This window comes from Mustelus asterias, chromosome 12 (genome assembly GCF_964213995.1).
Source record: "Mustelus asterias chromosome 12, sMusAst1.hap1.1, whole genome shotgun sequence".
Taxonomy (NCBI): domain Eukaryota; kingdom Metazoa; phylum Chordata; class Chondrichthyes; order Carcharhiniformes; family Triakidae; genus Mustelus; species Mustelus asterias.
The window spans coordinates 109,372,830-109,395,278 of NC_135812.1; the positions used below are offsets into that span (position 1 = coordinate 109,372,830).

General features: G+C 50.1%; 1 protein-coding gene across 3 annotated transcripts in view; it reads right to left on the bottom strand.

The window, feature by feature from the left end:
• Positions 1–22,449, bottom strand: part of abcc3 (ATP-binding cassette, sub-family C (CFTR/MRP), member 3) — a 140,448-nt gene that overhangs the window by 26,305 nt on the left and 91,694 nt on the right. Inside the window, exons 20-23 of one of the 3 annotated variants that reach the window (XM_078225862.1) lie at positions 21,491–21,596; positions 16,214–16,367; positions 10,343–10,550; positions 9,126–9,436 (exon numbers count right to left, since the gene is read on the bottom strand). In XM_078225862.1, the coding sequence (XP_078081988.1) occupies positions 9,126–9,436; positions 10,343–10,550; positions 16,214–16,367; positions 21,491–21,596 (779 nt within the window). Of the gene's footprint in view, positions 1–9,125; positions 9,437–10,342; positions 10,551–16,213; positions 16,368–21,490; positions 21,597–21,682; positions 21,893–22,449 lie in introns of those variants that run through there. The other 2 variants (XM_078225863.1, XM_078225864.1) reach the window with 2 other exon arrangements.

The window sequence follows — 22,449 nt, forward strand, 5'->3', positions numbered from 1 at the left end:
CTCGGGTGACTATCTGTGTGGAGTTTGTACGTTCTCCCCGTGTCTGTGTCGGTTTCCTCCGAGTGCTCCGATTTCCTCCCACACTCCAAAGATTTGAGGGTTAAGTGGATTGGCCATGCTAAATTGCCCCTTAGTGTCCCCAAGATGGTTGGTAAATGCATGGGGTTACAGGGATATGGCGGGGGCGGGCGCGCCTTCATAAGATGCTACTTCAGAGAGTTGGTCCAGGCTCGATGGGCCAAATGGCCTCCTTCTGCACTGTAGGGATTCTATGGAACAAATGTCCTCATGTCCTCATGCTTGAATGCAAGCAGGCTTTTTCCGCTGAGGCTAGGGGAGAAAAAAACCAGAGGGCATGGGTTAAGGGTGAAAGGAGAAAAGTTTAAAGGGAATATTAGGGGGAGCTTCTTCACGCAGAGAGTGGTGGGAGTGTGGAATGAGCTGCCGGATAAAGTGGTAAATGCGGGGTCACTTTTAACATTTAAGAAAAACTTGGACGGGTTCATGGATGAGAGGGGTGTGGAGGGATATGGTCCAAGTGCAGGTCAGTGGGACTAGGCATAAAATGGTTCGGCACAGACAAGAAGGGCCAAAAGGCCTGTTTCTGAGCTGTAATTTTCTATGGTTCTATGTACATAAGTGTTTTAAAATATAGATTCCTGTTGGTTCAATCCAACTCTTGCCAGGAATAGTGGATGACTAAATGTTTCCCAGGGACAGAGGAGTTTGCACTGTCTCCTGCTTTGTCTGTAGTGCTGGAGTGGGAAGGGAATGTAGGGCTGGAGGGAATTGTGTAACCTAATCTACTGGATGGGACTGGGTTGGCCTTCGATTTATATCCCAACTTCTCGTGGGTCAGTTTTCATAAAAAACAAAAGAAATACGAGCAGGAGACCCCTCAAGCTTGTTCCGCCATTCGATAAGATCACGGCTGATCATTTACCTCAACTCTACTTCCCAGTTTGATCTTCATATCACTCATTCCCTTAGAATCCAAAAACCTAGCAATCTCTGGCTTGAATATATTCATCGTCTGAGCATCTGCAACTCTATGGGTAGAGAATCGCAAAGCTTCACAACCCAGTGAGTGAAGGAATGTCTCCTCATCTCAGTCCGAAATGGCCAAGCACTTGTCTAATGATGCCATGTTCTAGACTCTCTGACCAGGGAGAAAAGCCTCCTGGCAGCAATCCTGTTAAACCCTCTCAGAATCTGAGACCACCGCTCCTGGGGTGATTCACTCCCAGAGTATTTGCGGTGCGCACTGCTCACATCTAGCGCGCAAGAAACAATACTTTTCACTGTATGTTAATACATGTGACAATAATAAATCAAATCAAATTAAATCACATGTGGGTCCCATTCCTTCACCTCCAGACAGAAAGAACTGAAATGAGCCTTCTAGACCAATCCAGTCACCTAACCAGCAGCGCCTCTAGAACCTGCCCATCTGTGACTGACAGGCACCAGCAACCACCCCCCTCCACCCACCACACCCCTCTGATTCGGGGTGGCGAGGGGGAAGGGGTTCCTCTCTGATTTTCTGCCTCTTCCATCAGGGCTCATGTTCCTCTCAATTTAAAAGCTCCCCGTGTCACAAAGGCTGGAAACTGAGAAAGTCACCTTCAGACCAAACTGTGTTTAGATAGCTGTGTGCAAAGGAGACTGATATTCTTTCATAAAATAAACCCCAATTTAACTCACCACCAGCAAACCTTTAACGCTTGGACAAGTAATTGAGACATTTACAGGATGGTTCAAATCTCCAGACTTTCCTGGAATTTTTCACAAATTCACTGAATGCCAGAATATCGCTATTGGGAATTTAACCAGGGTGAAAGGTCCTGGCTCTGCCTCTCAGGGAGTGAATGTCATTCCCAGCTGTCAGAATGTAAAGGGTTTGCTGAACAACATCATATTTCACAAAACACTTTCCCAACTGAAGTGCTTTGACAAAAATCATCCATCCAGGAACCATCAGTATTGTGAGAGAGAGAGAGCGCGACAGAGAGAGCGAGCGCGACAGAGAGAGAGAGAGAGCGAGCGCGACAGAGAGAGAGAGAGAGCGAGCGCGACAGAGAGAGAGAGAGAGCGAGCGCGACAGAGAGAGAGAGAGAGCGAGCGCGACAGAGAGAGCGAGCGCGACAGAGAGAGCGAGCGCGACAGAGCGAGCGAGCGCGACAGAGCGAGCGAGCGCGACAGAGCGAGCGAGCGCGACAGAGCGAGCGAGCGCGACAGAGCGAGCGAGCGCGACAGAGCGAGCGAGCGCGACAGAGCGAGCGAGCGCGACAGAGCGAGCGAGCGCGACAGAGCGAGCGAGCGCGACAGAGCGAGCGAGCGCGACAGAGCGAGCGAGCGCGACAGAGCGAGCGAGCGCGACAGAGCGAGCGAGCGCGACAGAGCGAGCGAGCGCGACAGAGCGAGCGAGCGCGACAGAGCGAGCGAGCGCGACAGAGCGAGCGAGCGCGACAGAGCGAGCGAGCGCGACAGAGCGAGCGAGCGCGACAGAGCGAGCGAGCGCGACAGAGCGAGCGAGCGCGACAGAGCGAGCGAGCGCGACAGAGCGAGCGAGCGCGACAGAGCGAGCGAGCGCGACAGAGCGAGCGAGCGCGACAGAGCGAGCGAGCGCGACAGAGCGAGCGAGCGCGACAGAGCGAGCGAGCGCGACAGAGCGAGCGAGCGCGACAGAGCGAGCGAGCGCGACAGAGCGAGCGAGCGCGACAGAGCGAGCGAGCGCGACAGAGCGAGCGAGCGCGACAGAGCGAGCGAGCGCGACAGAGCGAGCGAGCGCGACAGAGCGAGCGAGCGCGACAGAGCGAGCGAGCGCGACAGAGCGAGCGAGCGCGACAGAGCGAGCGAGCGCGACAGAGCGAGCGAGCGCGACAGAGCGAGCGAGCGCGACAGAGCGAGCGAGCGCGACAGAGCGAGCGAGCGCGACAGAGCGAGCGAGCGCGACAGAGCGAGCGAGCGCGACAGAGCGAGCGAGCGCGACAGAGCGAGCGAGCGCGACAGAGCGAGCGAGCGCGACAGAGCGAGCGAGCGCGACAGAGCGAGCGAGCGCGACAGAGCGAGCGAGCGCGACAGAGCGAGCGAGCGCGACAGAGCGAGCGAGCGCGACAGAGAGAGCGAGCGCGACAGAGAGAGCGAGCGCGACAGAGCGAGCGAGCGCGACAGAGCGAGCGAGCGCGACAGAGCGAGCGAGCGCGACAGAGAGAGCGAGCGCGACAGAGAGAGCGAGCGCGACAGAGCGAGCGAGCGCGACAGAGCGAGCGAGCGCGACAGAGAGAGCGAGCGCGACAGAGAGAGCGAGCGCGACAGAGCGAGCGAGCGCGACAGAGCGAGCGAGCGCGACAGAGAGAGCGAGCGCGACAGAGAGAGCGAGCGCGACAGAGCGAGCGAGCGCGACAGAGAGAGCGAGCGCGACAGAGAGAGCGAGCGCGACAGAGAGAGCGAGCGCGACAGAGAGAGCGAGCGCGACAGAGAGAGCGAGCGCGACAGAGAGAGCGAGCGCGACAGAGAGAGCGAGCGCGACAGAGAGAGCGAGCGCGACAGAGAGAGCGAGCGCGACAGAGAGAGCGAGCGCGACAGAGAGAGCGAGCGCGACAGAGAGAGCGAGCGCGACAGAGAGAGCGAGCGCGACAGAGAGAGCGAGCGCGACAGAGAGAGCGAGCGCGACAGAGAGAGCGAGCGCGACAGAGAGAGCGAGCGAGCGCGACAGAGAGAGCGAGCGCGACAGAGAGAGCGAGCGCGACAGAGAGAGCGAGCGAGCGCGACAGAGAGAGCGAGCGCGACAGAGAGAGCGAGCGAGCGCGACAGAGAGAGCGAGCGCGATAGAGAGAGCGAGCGCGACAGAGAGAGAGAGCGCGACAGAGAGAGAGAGCGCGACAGAGAGAGAGAGCGCGACAGAGAGAGAGAGAGCGCGACAGAGAGAGAGAGAGCGCGACAGAGAGAGAGAGCGCGCGACAGAGAGAGAGAGCGCGCGACAGAGAGAGAGAGCGCGACAGAGAGAGAGAGCGCGACAGAGAGAGAGAGCGCGACAGAGAGAGACACACACACAGATGGAGAGAGAGCGCGACAGAGAGAGCGCGACAGAGAGTGACACACACACAGATGGAGAGAGAGACACACACACAGATGGAGAGAGAGACACACACACAGATGGAGAGAGAGACACACACACAGATGGAGAGAGAGACACACACACAGATGGAGAGAGAGACACACACACAGATGGAGAGAGAGACACACACACAGATGGAGAGAGAGACACACACAGAGATGGAGAGAGACACACACAGAGATGGAGAGAGACACACACAGAGATGGAGAGAGACACACACAGAGATGGAGAGAGACACACACAGAGATGGAGAGAGAGACACACAGAGATGGAGAGAGAGACACACAGAGATGGAGAGAGAGACACACAGAGATGGAGAGACACACAGATGGAGAGAGAGACACACAGAGATGGAGAGAGAGACACACAGAGATGGAGAGAGAGACACACACAGAGATGGAGAGAGAGACACACACAGAGATGGAGAGAGAGACACACACAGAGATGGAGAGACACACAGAGATGGAGAGACACACAGAGATGGAGAGACACACAGAGATGGAGAGACACACAGAGATGGAGAGACACACAGAGATGGAGAGACACACAGAGATGGAGAGACACACAGAGATGGAGAGACACACAGAGATGGAGAGACACACAGAGATGGAGAGACACACAGAGATGGAGAGACACACAGAGATGGAGAGACACACAGAGATGGAGAGACACACAGAGATGGAGAGACACACAGATGGAGAGACACACAGATGGAGAGACACAGATGGGGAGAGAGAGACACAGATGGAGAGAGAGAGACACAGATGGAGAGAGAGACACAGATGGAGAGAGAGACACACACACACAGATGGAGAGAGAGACACACACACAGAGATGGAGAGAGAGACACACAGAGATGGAGAGAGAGACACCCCAGTGACCAATGTTTAGGATCCCAGTACGTCTGGTTAGTCAGAGATTTGTGCAAAATGGCTGCAGGGTCAGAGGACAGCACAATGTGTGCATAGGACAGGAACCAAGAGCACGCTGGGAGTCAGCCTTACCCTCACACACACACACACTCATTCTGTTATTGATGGAGTTTGCGATGGGGCTGGTCAGGTTTCCTTGCCTGTACAGACACTGCAGCAGTATCACTGGGTGAGTGAATGCTGGATTACCCGCACCCACCCTGTTTAACACCATCCAACTCTGAGAATATCCACAGTCTGTTCAGATTTTTAAAACGTATTCATTCAGGGAATGTGGGTGTTACTGGTTAGGCATTTATTGATCTTGAGAAGGTGATGGTGAGCCACTTTTTTGAACCGTTACCCTGCAGTGTAGGCATACCCACAGCGATGTTAGGGATGGAGTTGCAGGATTTTGACCCAGCAACAGTGAAGGAACAGCGATATATTTCCAAGTCAGGATGGTGAGTGACTTGGAGGGGACCTCCAGATGGTGGTGTTCCCAGGTATCTGCTGCTCTATCCTTTCTAGATGGTGGTGGCCCTGGGTTTGGAAGGTGCTGCCCAAGGAGCCTCAGTGAGTTGCTGCAGCGCATCTTGTAGATGATACACACGCTTGCCATGGTACTTCGGTGGTGGATGGGGTGCCAATAAAATGGGCAGCTTTGTCCTGGATGGTGTTGAGCTGCACTCATCCAGAGAGTATCCCATCACACTCCTAACTTGTGCCTTGTAGATGGTGGACAGGCTTTTGGGAGTCAAGAGGTGAGTTACTCACTGCACGATTTGACCTTTGACCTGCTCTGGTCAATGGTAACTCCCCAGGATGTTGATAGTGGGGGATTCAGCGATGGTAATGCCATTGAATGTCATGGGGAGATGGTTCGATTCTCTCTCGTTGGAGATTGCCACTTATCAGCCCAGGCCTGGATATTGTCCAGGTCTTGCTGCATTTGCACATGGACTGTTTCAGTATCTGAGGAGGCGCGAATGGTGCTGATCATTGTGCAGTCATCAGCGAATATCCTTGCTTCTAACCTTATGACGGAGGGAAGGTGATTGATGAAGCAATTGAAGATGGCTGGGCCGAGGACAAAAGGTGGGGGTTCTTTGCAATGGGACCCTGTGCGAGAACCTCTCCGGCTATGTCGAAATCATCCTGAAACCCATTGTACAGAGAACCACCAGCTTTTGTCGCGACACTACAGACTTCCTACAGAAACTCAATGCACATGGAGCAGTTGAACCAGGAGCACTCCTCGTCACAATGGATGTCTCGGCACTTGACACCAGCATCCCCCACGATGATGGCATTGCTGCAATGGCCTCAGTACTCAAAGCCGACAACTGCCAGTTTCCAGATGCAATTTTACAACTCATCCGCTTCATCCTGGACCACAATGTCTTCACCTTCAACAACCAGTTCTTCATCCAGACACACGGAACAGCCATGGGGACCAAATTCGCACCTCAATATGCCAACATCTTCATGCACAGGTTCGAACGAGTCTTCTTCACTGCACAGGACCTTCAACCGATGCTATACACTAGACACATCGATGACATTTTCTTCCTTTGGAGTCATGGTGAACAATCACTGAAACAACTATATGATGACATCAACAAGTTCCGTCCCACCATCAGACTCACCATGGACTACTCTCCGGAATCGGTTGCATTCTTGGAAACACGCATCTCCATGAAGGACGGTCACCTCAGCACCTCACTGTACCGCAAGCCCACGGATAACCTCACGATGCTCCACTTCTCCAGCTTCCACCCTAAACACGTTAAAGAAGCTATCCCCTACGGACAAGCCCTCCGAATACACAGGATCTGCCCGGATGCGGAGGATCGCAACAGACACCTCCAGACGCTGAAAGATGCCCTCATAAGAACAAGATATGGCGCTCGACTCATCGATCGACAGTTCCGACGCACCACAGCGAAAAACCGCACCGACCTCCTCAGAAGACAAACACGGGACACAGTGGACAGAGTACCCTTCGTTGTCCAGTACTTCCCCAGAGCAGAGAAGCTACGGCATCTCCTCCGGAGCCGTCAATATGTCATTGATGAATTCGAACATCTCGCCAAGGCCATCCCCACACCCCCACTTCTTGCCTTGAAACAACCGCACAACCTCAAACAGACCATTGTCCGCAGCAAACTACCCAGCCTTCAGGAGAACAGTGACCACGACACCACACAACCCTGCCACAGCAACCTCTGCAAGACGTGCCGGATCATCAACACGGATGCCATCATCTCACGTGAGAACACCATCTACCAGCTACATGGTACCTACTCTTGCAACTCGGCCAACGTTGTCTACCTGATACGCTGCAGGAAAGGATGTCCCGAGGCATGGTACATTGGGGAAACCATGCAGACGCTACGACAACGGATGAATGAATACCGCTCGACAATCACCAGGCAAGACTGTTCTCTTCCTGTGGGGGAGCACTTCAGCAGTCACGGGCATTCAGCCTCTGATCTTCGGGTAAGCGTTCTCCAAGGCGGCCTTCACGACACACGACAGCGCAGAGTCGCTGAGCAGAAACTGATAGCCAAGTTCCGCACACATGAGGACGGCCTAAACCGGGATCTTGGGTTCATGTCACACTATCTGTAACCCCCACAGCTTGCCTCCTGGACTTGCAGAATCTCACTGGCTGTCCTGTCTGGAGACAATACACATCTCTTTAACCTGTGCTTAATGCTCCCTCCACCCACATTGTCTGTATCTTTAAGACCTGGTTGGCTGTAGAGATTCGCATTCTAATCAGTATTCTGTAACTTGATTTTGTGTCTCTGTGCCCTGTTTGAGAGCAGATATCCACTCCAACTGACGAAGGAGCAGCGCTCCGAAAGCTAATGGTATTTGCTACTAAATAAACCTGTTGGACTTTAACCTGGTGTTGTTAAAACTCTTACTAGGTAGATCTACACAGCTCCAGTCCAATAGGATTTGGCACAAAGGGAGTGTAGGCAGGAGACTGTGTCACAGCCTTAGCATCAGTTCTCCAAATCAAACCACTCTGAGTGTAACTTTGGGAAAATTCACATGCATTGGGACTGTGTTGTGGAATGCCCGAGTTCAGGATGCTGGAACAACCAGCACATCCCTCAGACACAGCGGCTGGGCACAGAGTGGGCTGGGTGGGCAGTCAGGGGGTTCTCCAGCCTGGCTGGAGAAGGGACATTCCCTGGTAGTCACACATGCGCCCAGCTGACAATCAATGTGTTAAACCCACAGACAACACAATGTGTGATTGTACCATGCCACAGCCTCACACCCTCACCAGATTTACTTCACAGCTGGGAAACATTGGTCACATTCAGACTGCAATGAATAACTTGTGTTGGCAAAGACAAGAAAGTGATTCACAAACATTGACAGCAACAAACCAAGCAAGATTATACCAGAAAGCAGCAGCAGACAACACGAGGGAGCCCCAGTGTCAGACATGTTACTCAATTCAGATTTTAGAAGAGATCACGTTAGTGGGTCTTTTTCTCTTTCTCTCCTGATGTTAATCCAGCTCCCTCACACTGTCACTCAGTAACCCCTCTCTCCCCCAGCACCGTGTTACTGACTGTATCTCTACTGGTGTTAATCCAGCTTCCTCACACTGACACTCAGTAACCCCTCTCCCCCAGCACCCTGTGTTACTGACTGTATCTCTACTGATGTTAATCCAGCTCCCTCACACTGTCACTCAGTAACCCCTCTCCCCCAGCACCCTGTGTTACTGACTGTATCTGTACTGATGTTAATCCAGCTCCCTCACACTGTCACTCAGTAACCCCTCTCCCCCAGCACCCTGTGTTACTGACTGTATCTGTACTGATGTTAATCCAGCTCCCTCACACTGACACTCAGTAACTCCTCTCCCCCAGCACCCTGTGTTACTGACTGTATCTCCACTGATCCATCACTCCCCAGAATTGGGATTTGTGTTTGCCAATTGGTAGTGCCTTGAAGAGAAGCTCTGACAATGAGGCTCCCTGTTCCAAAAAGAGTAAGCCATGTCATCATCCTTTGCACTGCAGTGTGTTGATGAGAAAGTGGAGAAGAGACTCGGGAGATACCTGTACGAGGAAGTAAACAAAAGCCAGGGGCACGATTAGCAGAGTGAACCACGGGGTACTGGCTGTTACTACTATGATGGTGGAAATGGAGACGAAAAACGTCATGAGGAACATCTGGAATGTCAGCGGAATCACTTCATCAATCATGTTAACGTCCTTGCCGAAGCGATTGATGAGGCGGCCAATGGGTGTGGTGTCAAAGAATGCCTGAGGTGTGTGTAACTTGTTGTCCAGGAGCTGTGCGTGGAGCTGTCGGGCAGCCCCTAGGCCTCCGAGTGCCAATGTGAAGGAGGAGATCATAGCTAGGATCCCTGTGAGGGAAACATAATGCAGTTCCAGAGTGGAGGTTAGCACACAGACCACACATCCCAGCGACCCAGCCCCAACCGGCACATACCCTCCAGCCAACGCCAGCCCCCCACCACTCCCCCCCCCCCCCCACCCCCCCCCCCCAACCCCCACCGAGCCAACACCCACCACCACCCCTCTTCCCCCCCCCACCCAGATACCTTGCAGCCAAACCCCACCCAGCCAACCCCCACCCCGGCCAACCTTCCCCACCCAGGCACCCCTCAGCCAACTCCCACACAGTCAAACTGCTCCCCCCCCCCCCACCCAGCCAACTCCCGGCCAACCCACACATACCCCAACCAAACCCCCCACCCCTCCAACCTCCCCCCACCCAGCCAAACCCCACTCCCCTCACCTCCCTCACCCAGCCAAACCTTACTCCCCTCACCCCTCCAAACCCCCCTACCCAGCCAAACCCCACTCCCCTCACCCCCTATCCCCGGCCAACCCCCCTCCACCCAGACAACCCCCAGCCAACCCTCACCCCTCCAACACCCCCCACCCAGCCAACCCCCATTCTCTCAAACCACCACCCAGTCATCTCCCTCCCCCCCCCCCCCCTCCCCTCCTGGCCAACCCCCAGCCAACCCCCTCCCATCCGACCCCCACTCCCCCACCCAGCCAAACCCCACTCTTCCTTACACCCTCCTTCCACCACCCCCCCGCCCATCTCCACTCCTCTCGGCCAATCCCCTCCCCTTCCTGCCCACCCTCCTCCTCTTTTTAATGACTGGATGATAACATTGCTTGGTTTATATATGGCAAACAGCTGATTGGTGCAGAGCACCCCAGCCCCACCTACTGGACGACTGGTTGCTGCTGTGCATCCTCCTAGCTCAGTTTCCAGGTGTCGGATGGGGCCTTACCTTGTGTGAAGCCCAGTGCGGCGTATACTCCTACCCGCAAGAACGTGTGCTGCTGCGTCCCATTGATGACAGGATCGTTGGTCCAGGCGCTTAGCCAGAAGCTGGCACCAATCGCTGCGGCATTCTGGCAGCAGTACAGGATACAAATCACAACAGAGATAAAGGGACCGACTGCCTTCAGGTACTGCCAGAACACAGCCAATTTAACCTGCCGGCAAAACACAGGCTCCGTCACCCACCATTCTTTGGGTCAACTGCTCTTGTCTGCATGTCTGCTCCTGCTTCCCCACCCACCCCAGCCCCACCTCGTCCGGCCTGCTCACAGCAAGGCTGAGATCAAACACTTACTTCCTTAACCCTTCATCTCAACAATCCTCACAGCACCCTGTAGCTCAATCCTTCATGTGGAGATGCCGGCGTTGGACTGGGGTAAACACGGTAAGAAGTCTCTCAACACCAGGTTAAAGTCCAACAGGTTTATTTGGTAGCAAAAGCCACACAAGCTTTCGGAGCGCTGCCCCTTCGTCAGGTAAGTGGGAGTTCTGTTCACAAACAGGGCATATAAAGACACAAACTCAATTTACAAAATAATGGTTGGAATGCGAGTCTTTACAGGTAATCAAGTTTTAAAAGGTACAGACAATGTGAGTGGAGAGAGCGTTAAGCACAGGTTAAAGAGACGTGTATTGTCTCCAGGCAGGACAGTTAGTGAGATTTTGCACATCCAGGCAAGCCGTGGGGGTTACAGATAGTGTGACATGAACTCAAGATCCCGGTTGAGGCCGTCCTCATGTGTGCGGAACTTGGCTATCAGTCTCTGCTCAGCGACTCTGCGTTGTCGTGTGTCGTGAAGGCCGCCTTGGAGAACGCTTACCGGAAGATCAGAGGCTGAATGCCCATGACCGCTGAAGTGTTTCCCAACAGGAAGAGAACACTCTTGCCTGGTGATTGTCGAGCGGTGTTCATTCATCCGTTGTGCCTTGACATTGTGCATTCGGCCTCTGATCTTCGGGTAAGCGTTCTCCAAGGAGGCCTTCACGACACACGACAATGCAGAGTCGCTGAGCAGAGACTGATAGCCAAGTTCCGCACACATGAGGACGGCCTCAACCGGGATCTTGGGTTCATGTCACACGATCCCCACGACTTGCTTGGGCTTGCAAAATCTCACTAACTGTCCTGGCTGGAGACAATACACATCTCTTTAACCTGTGCTTAACCCTCTCTCCACTCACATTGTCTGTACCTTTAAGTCTTGATTACCTGTAAAGATTCGCATTCCAACCATTATTTTGTAAACTGAGTTGTCTTTATATGCCCTGTTTGTGAACAGAAATCCCACTCACCTGACGAAGGGGCAGCGCTCCAAAAGCTCGTGGCTTTTGCTACCAAATAAACCTGTTGGGACTTTAACCTGGTGTTGTGAGACTTCTTACTGTGCTCAATCCTTACCAGAGGTCTCTAACCCCCAAGAAAGATATACTAAAAGGAATTTTTTTTAAAAATTCATTCGTGGGACATGGGTGTCGCTGGCTGGCCAGCATTTATTGCCCATCCTTAGTTACCCTTAAGAAGGTGGTGGTGAGCTGCCTTCTTGAATCGCTGCAGTCCACGTGCTGTGGGTTGACCCACAATGCCGTTAGGGAATTCCAGGATTTTGAGCCAACGACTTAAGGAACGGCGATATATTTCCAAATCAAGATGGTGAGTGGCTTGGAGGGGAACTTGCAGGTGGTGGTGTTCCCATGTATCTGCTGCCCTTGTCCTTCTAGATGGCAGTGGTTGTGGGTTTGGAAGGTGCTGTTTAAGGAGCCTTGATGAATTGCTGCAGTGCATCTTGTAGATAGTACACACTGCTGCTACTGAGCGTCGGTGGTGGAGAGAGTGGATGTTTGCAGATGTGGTGCCAATCAAGCGGGACTGCTTTCTCCTGGATGGTGTTGAGCTCCTCGAGTGTTGTTGGAGCTGCACCCATCCAGGCAAGTGGGGACTATTCTATCACACTCCTGAGTTGTGCCTTGTAGATGGTGGACAGGCTTTGGGGAGTCAAGAAGAGAGTTACTCACTGCAGTATTCCTAGTCTCTGACCGGCTCCTGTAGCCACTGTGTTTATGTGGCGAGTCCAGTTGAGTTTCTAGTCAACGGTAACCCTAAGGATGTTGACAGTGGGCGATTCAGTGATGATAACACCATTGAATGTCAAAGTGTGGTGGTTAGATGGTTCTTTATTGGTGATGGTCATTGCCTGGCATTTATATGGCATGAAGTGATAAGTAGGGTGGAAGGAGTCTTTGTTTGGAGCATAAGCACCAGCATTGACCAGTTGGGCCAAATGGCCTGTTTCGTGCGACAGATTCAATGTCCTTTTGCTGCAATGTCACCCAGCAATAACTCCCTTATTGCTGACATACATCCCTCTGTTATCCTCCCACTTGAACTATATCCACTGCTCCTCATTTTAAATATCAGGTACAGTAGCATCATTGCTCAGTTATGCACAAATGGTCAGGGAACAAGAGTATAGAGTCATAGAGGTTTACAGCATGGAAACAGGCCCTTCGGCCCAACTTGTCCATGCCGCCCTGTTTTTTAAAACCCCTAAACTAATCCCAATTGGCCCATATCCCTCTGTACCCATTTTACCCATGTAACTGTCTAAATGCTTTTTAAAAGACAAAATTGTACCCGCCTCTACTACTACCTCTGGCAGCTTGTTCCAGACACTCACCACCCTCTGTGTGAAAGAATTGCCCCTTTGGACACTTTTGTATCTCTCCCCTCCCACCTGAAACCTATGCCCTCTAGTTTTAGACTCCCCTACCTTTGGGAAAAGATATTGACTATCTAGCTGATCTGTGCTCCTCATTATTTTATAGACCTCTATAAGATCACTCCTCAGCTTCCTACGCTCCAGAGAAAAAAGTCCCAGTCTATCCAGCCTCTCCTTATAGCTCAAACCATCAAGTCCCAGTAGCATCCTAGTAAATTTCTGCACACTTTCCAGTTTAATAATATCCTTTCTATAACAGGGTGACCAGAACTATACACAGTATTCCAAGTGTGGCCTTACCAATGTCTTGTACAACTTCAACAAGATGTCCCAACTCCTGTATTCAATGTTCTGATCAATGAAACCAAGCATGCTGAATGCCTTCTTCACCACTCTGTCCAGCTGTGACTCCACTTTCAAGGAGCTATGAACATGTACCCCTAGATCTCTCTGTTCTGTAACTCTCCCCAACGCCCTACCATTAACTGAGTAAGTCCTGCCCTGGTTCAATCTACCAAAATGCATCACCTCGCACTTGTCTAAATTAAACTCCATCTGCCATTCGTCAGCCCACTGGCCCAATTGATCAAGATCCCGTGATCACAGGTCACAGGTCTCCAGTTTGAAAAACAACCCTCTACAACCACCTTTGTCAAGAAGCCAATTTTGTATCCATTTAGATACTTCACCCTGGATCCTGTGAGATTTAACCTTATGCAACAACCTACCATGCGGTATAGAGGGTGTAGGAGTAGAGTTAAGAGAGAAATCAGGAGGGCAAAAAGGGGACACGAGATTCCTTTGGCAGATAAGACAAAGGAGAATCCAAAGAGTTTCTACAAATACATAAAGGGCAAAAGAGTAATAAGGGAGAGAGTAGGGTCTCTTAAGGATCAACAAGGTCATCTATGTGCGGATCCACAAGAGATGGGTGAGATCCTAAATGAATATTTCTCATCAGTATTTACTGTTGAGAAAGGCATGGATGTTAGGGAACTTGGGGAAATAAATAGTGATATCTTGAGGAGTGTACATATTACAGAGAAGCAGGTGCTGGAAATTTTAAAGCACATCAAGGTAGATAAATCCCCGGGACCTGATGAAGTGTATCCCAGGACATTGTGGGAGGCTAGGGAGGAAACTGCAGGTCCCCGAGCAGAGATATTTGAATAATCGACAACCAAAGGTGAGGTGCCTGAAGATTGGAGGGTGGCAAATGTTGTGCCTGGGAACCACTGGCCGGTGAGCTTCACATCTGCAGTGGGTAAGTTGTTAGAAGGTATTATGGGTCACAGAATCTACAGGCATTTAGAAAGGCAAGGACTGATTAGGGACGGTCAGCATGGCTTTGAGTGGAAAATCATGTCTCACAAATTTAATTGAGTTTTATGAAGGGGTAACCAAGAAGGTAGATGAGGGCAGTGCGGTCGACGTTGTCTACATGGATTTTAGCAAGGCCTTTGACAAGGTATCGCATGGTAGGTTGTTGCATAAGGTTAAATCTCACGGGATCCAGGGCGAGGTAGCCAAATGGATATAAAATTGGCTTGCCGACAGAAGGTGATTGTATAGGGTTGTTTTTTCAAACTGGAGCCTGAGACCACCGGTGTGCCTCAGGGATTGGTGCTGAGTCCACTGTTATTTGTCATTTATATTAATGATTTGGATGAGAATTTAGGAGGCATGATTAGTAAGTTTGCAGGTGACACCAAGATTGGTGGCATAGTGGATAGTGAAGAAGGTTATCTAGGATTGCAACGGTTCCTTGATCAATTGGGCCAGTGGGCTGACGAATGGCAGATGGAGTTTAATTTAGACAAATGCGAGGTGATGCATTTTGGTAGATTGAACCAGGGCAGGACTTACTCAGTTAATGGTAGGGCAATGGGGAGAGTTATAGAACGAAGAAATCTAGGAATACAGGTTTGTAGCTCCTTGAAAGTGGAGTCACAGGTGGACAGAGTGGTGAAGAAGGCATTCAGCATGCTTGATTTCATCGGTCAGAATATTGAATACAGGAGTTGGGACGTCGAGTTGAAGTTACACAAGACATCGGTAAGGCCACACTTGGAATACTGTGTACAGTTCTGGTCACCCTATTATAGAAAGGATATTATTAAACTAGAAAGAGTGCAGAAAAGATTTACCAGGATGCTACTAGGACTTGATGGTTTGAGTTATAAAGAGAGATTGGATAGACTGGGACTATTTTCCCTGGAGCGTAGGAGGCTTAGGGGTGATCTTTTAGAGGTCTATAAAATAATGAGTGGCATTGTACAGCTCGATAGTCAATATCTTTTCCCAAAGGTAGGGGAGTCTAAAACTAGAGGGCAAAGGTTTAAGGTGAGAGGGGAGAGATACAACAGGGTCCAGAGGGGCAATTCTTTCACCCAGAGGTTGGTGAGTGTCTGGAACAAGCTGCCAGAGGTAGTAGTAGAGGCGGGTACAATTTTGTCTTTTAAAAAGCGTTTAGACAATTACATGGGGTAAGATGGGTATAAAGGGATATGGAGAAAACGCGGAAAATTGGGACTAGCTTAGGGGTTTAAAAAAAAGGGCGGCATGGACAAGTTGGGTCGAAGGGTCTGTTTCTATGCTGTAAACCTCAATGACTCTAACAAGATTTCAAATCCCACTGCTGGACTTTTGGAATGTGAAATCTGTTGTTAAAAATCTAGAAGTAATAAAATATTACTTTCAGTAAAACTTTATGATGCTAAAACTCCATCTCATTCATTGATGTCCTTTAGGGAAGGAAACCTTACCCAATCTGGTCTCTTTGGGACCCACAGCAATGTGTCTTACTCTTAACTCCCCTCTAAAATGACCCAGCAAGCCACTCGGTTGTTCCTCGAGGACAATAAGGGGTGAGCAATAAATGCTGGCCTTGCCAGTGATGCCCACAACCTGAGATGAATATATGGAGCCTCTCCAAGTCAGTTAATATAGGCAGGCTATTACCCACAGTCAAAGAGAGAGCTCCTGAGGGAAGTGCTGTACATCTACTACTGACACCTCAGCCCCATAGTGATGGGTGTGGGTGTGAACACAGCCCCCCCAGAGTGACTGGAGTCAGCACTGTCTGTGCTGTGTGAGCTTACCCTCCCGGTTTCTGCTGTCTCAGCCTGGATCAAGTCCTTTGATTGGTTCTTTGGCTGTGGAGGATTGTCCGCCACTTTCTTCTTCTCACTCAGACGCCTCCTGGTGGATTTCCATGTGGACGCCTCACCATCGGAAGAGATCACACTGATTTGTCTGATATCAGAGGAAGAGTAAATACAATTAGATAGCTGTTGCCCTGGGTTAATCAGTGAGGGGTCAGGACAACCCTAGTTTTTAATTCCTCCTCGTGATTTAACCCTTGAACTGCTGGTATCATTCTGGTAAATCTAACTAAGGCCAATCTATCCTTCCTAAGGTGTGGTTCCCAGAATTGATCACAGTAACTCCAGGTGTGATCTAACCAGGTCTTTGTATAGGTGAAGTATGGCTTTGACCTCCTTGTATTCTGGTCTCTGGATAGAAAGGTCAGAATTCCATTCTCCTTTCGGATTATTTTATGTTCCTGCTCATGACGTTTTGATGATCGATTTCTCTGATTCTCGAAACTCTTTGAACCGTCACTGTTTCTAATCTCTCACCATTTTGAAATATCCTGTTCTATACTTTTCAGGTTCAAAGTGGCCAACCTCACATTTCTCTCCATTGAACTTCATTGGTCACAATTTTCCCATTCACTTAATCTATCAGTATCTCTGTCATTTTAAACTTCCATCGATACAGCTTGCAATGTCACCCCTGTGTCAGCAGCAAGTTTGGAAATGTAATTTTTTATCCTGTCATTGAGCCATTAATGAACATGGCGAATAGTTGAAGGCCCCGACACAGATGCTTGCGAGTCGCCACGTTCTGCCATGTAGAGAACCCGCCTGTTATCCCTACTCTCTGTCTCCTGTCGTTGCCAGCTTCCCAACCAGGTCAATAATCTGCCTTCAATCCCATCAACCTCAACTTTAACCAACTGTCTCTATGAGGAACTTTATCAAATGCCATTTCAAAGCCCAAATAAATAACATCCAGAGATATTCCCCTGTCCACTACTTCAGTCACCTCCTCAAAAAATTCAATCAGGTTTGTCAGGCATGATCTGCCCTTTACAAATCCACACTCGCTCCGATCAGCTCAAAAATCCAGACCATCAACAACAAAGAACAATACAGCACAGGAACAGGCCCTTCGGCCCTCCAAGCCCGCGCCGCTCCCCGGTCCAGGATTGAATCCTGAATCCAGGATCCCCACCCAATTTTCCAGCCTATCTACATACCAATATCCTATCCACCGAGCTGTCCCTCACAGCTACGATGCTTTGTTCATTACAACCTATTAACTCACCCCCACCCCCCCATTCCAGACCATGTGATCTCCAGGGAGAGGCGAAAACCCAGAGTGAAAAACCCCAGGGCCAATATGGGTAAAAAAATCTGGGAAATTCCTCTCCGACCCCCTGAGGCGATCGAAACGAGTCCAGGAGATCACAATGGCCCTGATCGGGAAATGCTTCCCAACCCTAGTCATTTCCACTTCCACGAACACCATATGAATTCCCTGCCCCCGAGACAGGTTCCCAACTATCCGCAGTCTCGCTCTGTACTGGCACCAGCAAGATGATCATAGAATGAAGCCTTGAAACGAGAAACAAGGAACAATTAGCCCGTGCCGCTCCCTGGTCCAGACTAGACCACTCTTTTGTATCCCTCCATTCCCACTCCGTTCATATAGCTGTCTAGATAAGTCTTAAACGTTCCCAGTGTGTCCGCCTCCACCACCTTGCCCGGCAACACATTCCAGGCCCCCACGACCCTCTGTGTGAAATATGTCCTTCTGATATCTGTGTTAAACCTCCCCCCCTTCACCTTGAACCTATGACCCCTCGTGAACGTCACCACCGACCCGGGGAAAAGCTTCCCACCGTTCACCCTATCTATGCCTTTCATAATTTTATACACCTCTATTAAGTCTCCCCTCATCCTCCGTCTTTCCAAGGAGAACAACCCCAGTTTCCCCAATCTCTCCTCATAACCAAGCCCCTCCATACCAGGCAACATCCTGGTAAACCTCCTCTGTACTCTCTCCAAAGCCTCCACGTCTTTCTGGTAGTGTGGCGACCAGAACTGGACGCAGTATTCCAAATGCGGCCGAACCAACGTTCTATACATCTGCAACATCAGACCCCAACTCTTATACTCTATGCCCCGTCCTATAAAGGCAAGCATGCCATCCTATCCTCTAATTCTAGACTCCAGTAATTTCCCAATGACTGGTCTATAATTCCCTTTGTTCCCTCTCTCATCCATCTGAAAAGGGAAGTGATATGCGCAATTTGGCTGTAAATTGCTTTGGAGTTGTGGGTGGCAGCTGTGAAAGGCGCTATCAAAATGCAAGTTTTTCCTTCTTTTAACTTGATTTCAGTTGCTCATAGCGAGGCAATAGGTATTGGGGAACATTTGCTTGTTTTGGCAGAGTTCTCTCTCACACCAGCCTAAGCTGGGCAATGGAAATTAGTTAAACCCTGGCTGGCAGCTGCTGTATATATCGGTCCTTTACTTAGCGTCAATCAATGCTGCCTGTGATGGTTACATCAATCATGTCAGAGGCTATTAAACAGTCAACAATGTCACATAGGTTCAGAATCCAGAAAACAGGAGTTCAAATCCACAAAACCTTTGGATTGCCCTAAAACCCAACTGCTTCACGAACATCCTCGACAGAAGCAAAGCTGCTGCCCTGTTCTGGCTTGTGTGCAAGTCCAGTCCCACACCAACATGCTCAATTCTTAAATTCAAACAAATTACTACCACCTTTACAGGGCAGCTGGGGATGGACAATAAACGCCCACATTGCCAGTGGTGCCCTCATCTTGAGAATTGAAAACAGCTTCGATTTATCGAGCACCATTAACATAATAAAACATCCCAAAGCATTTCACACGAGTATTAGAAAACAAAGTGTGACACACGGCATGTAAGGAGACACAAGGTCAGATGACCAAAAGCTTGATTAAAGAGATAGATTTAAGGAGTGTCTTAAAGGAGGAGGGTGAGGCAGAGAAGTGTAGGGAGAGAATTCCTGAGCTTGGGTGGGGCCCAGGCAACTGTAAATATTAAAACCACCGCCATGTTTACTGACTTCAATCCCAAATCTTACCATAAATAGACTTGAACTTCTGGCCTCTGTGTTATTAGTCAACTTATTACAAATGGTGGAGTAGTGGATGAGGTGGAGGGCTGTTGTAGGCTGCAAAGAGACATAGATAGGATGCAAAGCTGGGCTGAAAAATGGCAGATGGAGTTTAACCCTGATAAATGTGAGGTGATTCATTTTGGTAGGACTAATTTAAATGTGGATTACAGGGTCAAAGGTAGGGTTCTGAAGACTGTGGAGGAACAGAGAGATCTTCGGGTCCATATCCACAGATCTCTAAAGGTTGCCACTCAAGTGGATAGAGCTGTGAAGAAGGCCTATAGTGTGTTAGCTTTTATTAACAGGGGGTTGGAGTTTAAGAGCCGTGGGGTTATGCTGCAACTGTACAGGACCTTGGTGAGACCACATTTGGAATATTGTGTGCAGTTCTGGTCACCTCACTATAAGGAGGATGTGGAAGCGGTGGAAAGAGTGCAGAGGAGATTTACCAGGATGCTGCCTGGTTTGGAGGGTAGGTCTTATGAGGAAAGGTAGAGGGAGCTAGGGCTGTTCTCTCTGGAGCGGAGGAGGCTGAGGGGAGACTTAATAGAGGTTTATAAAATGATGAAGGGGATAGATAGAGTGAACGTTCAAAGACTATTTCCTCGGGTGGATGGAGCTATTACAAGGGGGCATAACTATAGGGTTCATGGTGGGAGATATAGGAAGGATATCAGAGGTAGGTTCTTTACGCAGAGAGTGGTTGGGGTGTGGAATGGACTGCCTGCAGTGATAGTGGAGTCAGACACTTTAGGAACATTTAAGCGGTTATTGGATAGGCACATGGAGCACACCAGGATGATAGGGAGTGGAATAGCTTGATCTTGGTTTCAGATAAAGCTCGGCACAACATTGTGGGCCGAAGGGCCTGTTCTGTGCTGTACTGTTCTATGTTCTATGTAAACCACTCTACATCAATGATCTCGACGCAAGTGTGGGGGGATATGATCATTAAGTTCACAGGTGAATGAAAATTGGTGGTGTGATAAATAGCGAGGATGAAAGCCACAGATTACTGGATGATATAGATGGACTGGTCAGATGGGCAGAACAGTGGCAAATGGAATTTAACCCTGAAATGTGAGAGATTATGCATTTTGGGAGGACTAACAATGCAAGAGGAAGCGATGGCCTAGTGGTATTATCGCTAGACTATTAATCCAGAAACTCAGCTAATGTTCTGGGAACCCGGGTTCGAATCCCGCCACGACAGATGGGTTGAATTTGAATTGAATAAACAAAAAAATCTGGAATTAAGAATTTACTGATGATTATGAAATCATTGTCAATTGTTGGAAAAACCCATCTGGGTCACTAATGTCCTTTAGGGAAGGAAATCTTACCCGGTCTGGCCTACATGTGACTTCAGAGCCACAGCAATGTGGTTGACTCTCAACTGCCCTCAGGCAACTCAGGATGGGCAATAAATGCTGGCCAGCCAGTGATGCCCACGTCCCACAAATGAATTAAAAAAAGGGAATACACAATGAACGGCAGGACGCTGGGAAGTACGAGGTCCTTAGGGTGCATGTCCATAGATACCTGAAGACAGCAGGACAGGTAGATAAGATGGGTAATGAAGCATATGGGATACTTGCCTTTATTAATGAAGGCATAGAATAAAAGGACAGGGATGGAGCTGTATAAAACACTCATTAGGCCACAGCTAGAATACTGTGTGCAGTTCTGGTCGCTACACTATAGGAAGGATGTGATTACACTGGAGAGGGTGCAGAGGAGATTCACCAGGATGTTTCCTGGGCTGGAGCGTTTCAGCTATAAAGAGAGGCTGGTTAGGCTGGGGTTGTTTTCCTTGGGGCATAGGCTGAGGGGGGACCTGAGGGAGGTCTACAAGCTGGCTGATGTTTGTCCCAATTATTGTACATTGCATTTCCAATTGTAGCTCCCCCTCCTGCTGCCATATGTCTGCGTGGGTTTCCTCCGGGTGCTCCGGTTTCCTCCCACAGTCTGAAAGACATGATGGATGGGTGCATTGGCCATCAGAACAGGATCAAACTGCGTGACTCAGTTCCACATCTTTGGGACATGCAGTCACTGAGCCACTGGAGGGAGCTCTGACACCAGCTTTAAGTGTCTCCAGAGTCAATGGAGAGTGTGGTACAGAACGGCACACTCACCTCATGAAGTGTTTCCGCGCCTCTGCTGCCGAAGGCTCAGTGTCACTCAGGTCGATGTGGTTACTGAGGGTATCCTCCCCAAGAAACTCTTCCTCTTCATCGACTACTGTGGAACAAGGAAGGGAAGTCACATTCAGAGAGAATCAGTCTGTGCTCCCCTGTGTTTCCGCACAGAACTCCCACTCACCTGACGAAGGAGCAGTGCTCTGAAAGCTTGTGGCTTGTGCTACCAAATAAACCTGTTGGACTTTAACCTGGTGTTGTGAGACTTCTTATTGTGCTTTCCTCACAGCGCCAGGGACCTGGGTTTGATTCCCGGCTTGGGTGATTGTCTGTGTGGAGTCTGCATGTTCTCCCCGTGTCTGCATGGGTTTCCTCCGGGTGCTCCGGTTTCCTCCCAGTCTGAAAGACATGATGGATGGGTGCATTGGCCATGCTAGATTCTCCCTCAGTGTCCCAAACAGGCGCCTAGGTGGCAATTAGGGGATTTTCACAGTAACTTCATTGCAGTGACTTGTGACACTAATAAATAAAGTTTAAACTTTACACGGTGTGAACAGAGCAGAAGCCACCCAGAATGCTGTAACACTGGCTGCACGGGGTGCATGGGGAGGCAGTCACTTTGCAGTTGGCTGAGCAGCTGGTGGCAGACTGACGCAACAACGGAAGATATTTCTTAAACGGTTCTGTAAGGTGTTGATTTTGAACAACACAAGACAGCACAGTAGGACAGTCACAGGCTCAGGAGAAAGTCCTGGATAAGAGAATATTCAGTAAGAGTTTTAACAACACCAGGTTAAAGTCCAACAGGTTTATTTGGTAGCAAATTTGCTACCAAATAAACCTGTTGGACTTTAACCTGGTGTTGTTAAAACTTTTACTGTGTTCACCCCAGTCCAACGCCGGCATCTCCACATTAAGAGAATATTCACCAGGGGAGCGGCTGGTAACACTCCCTC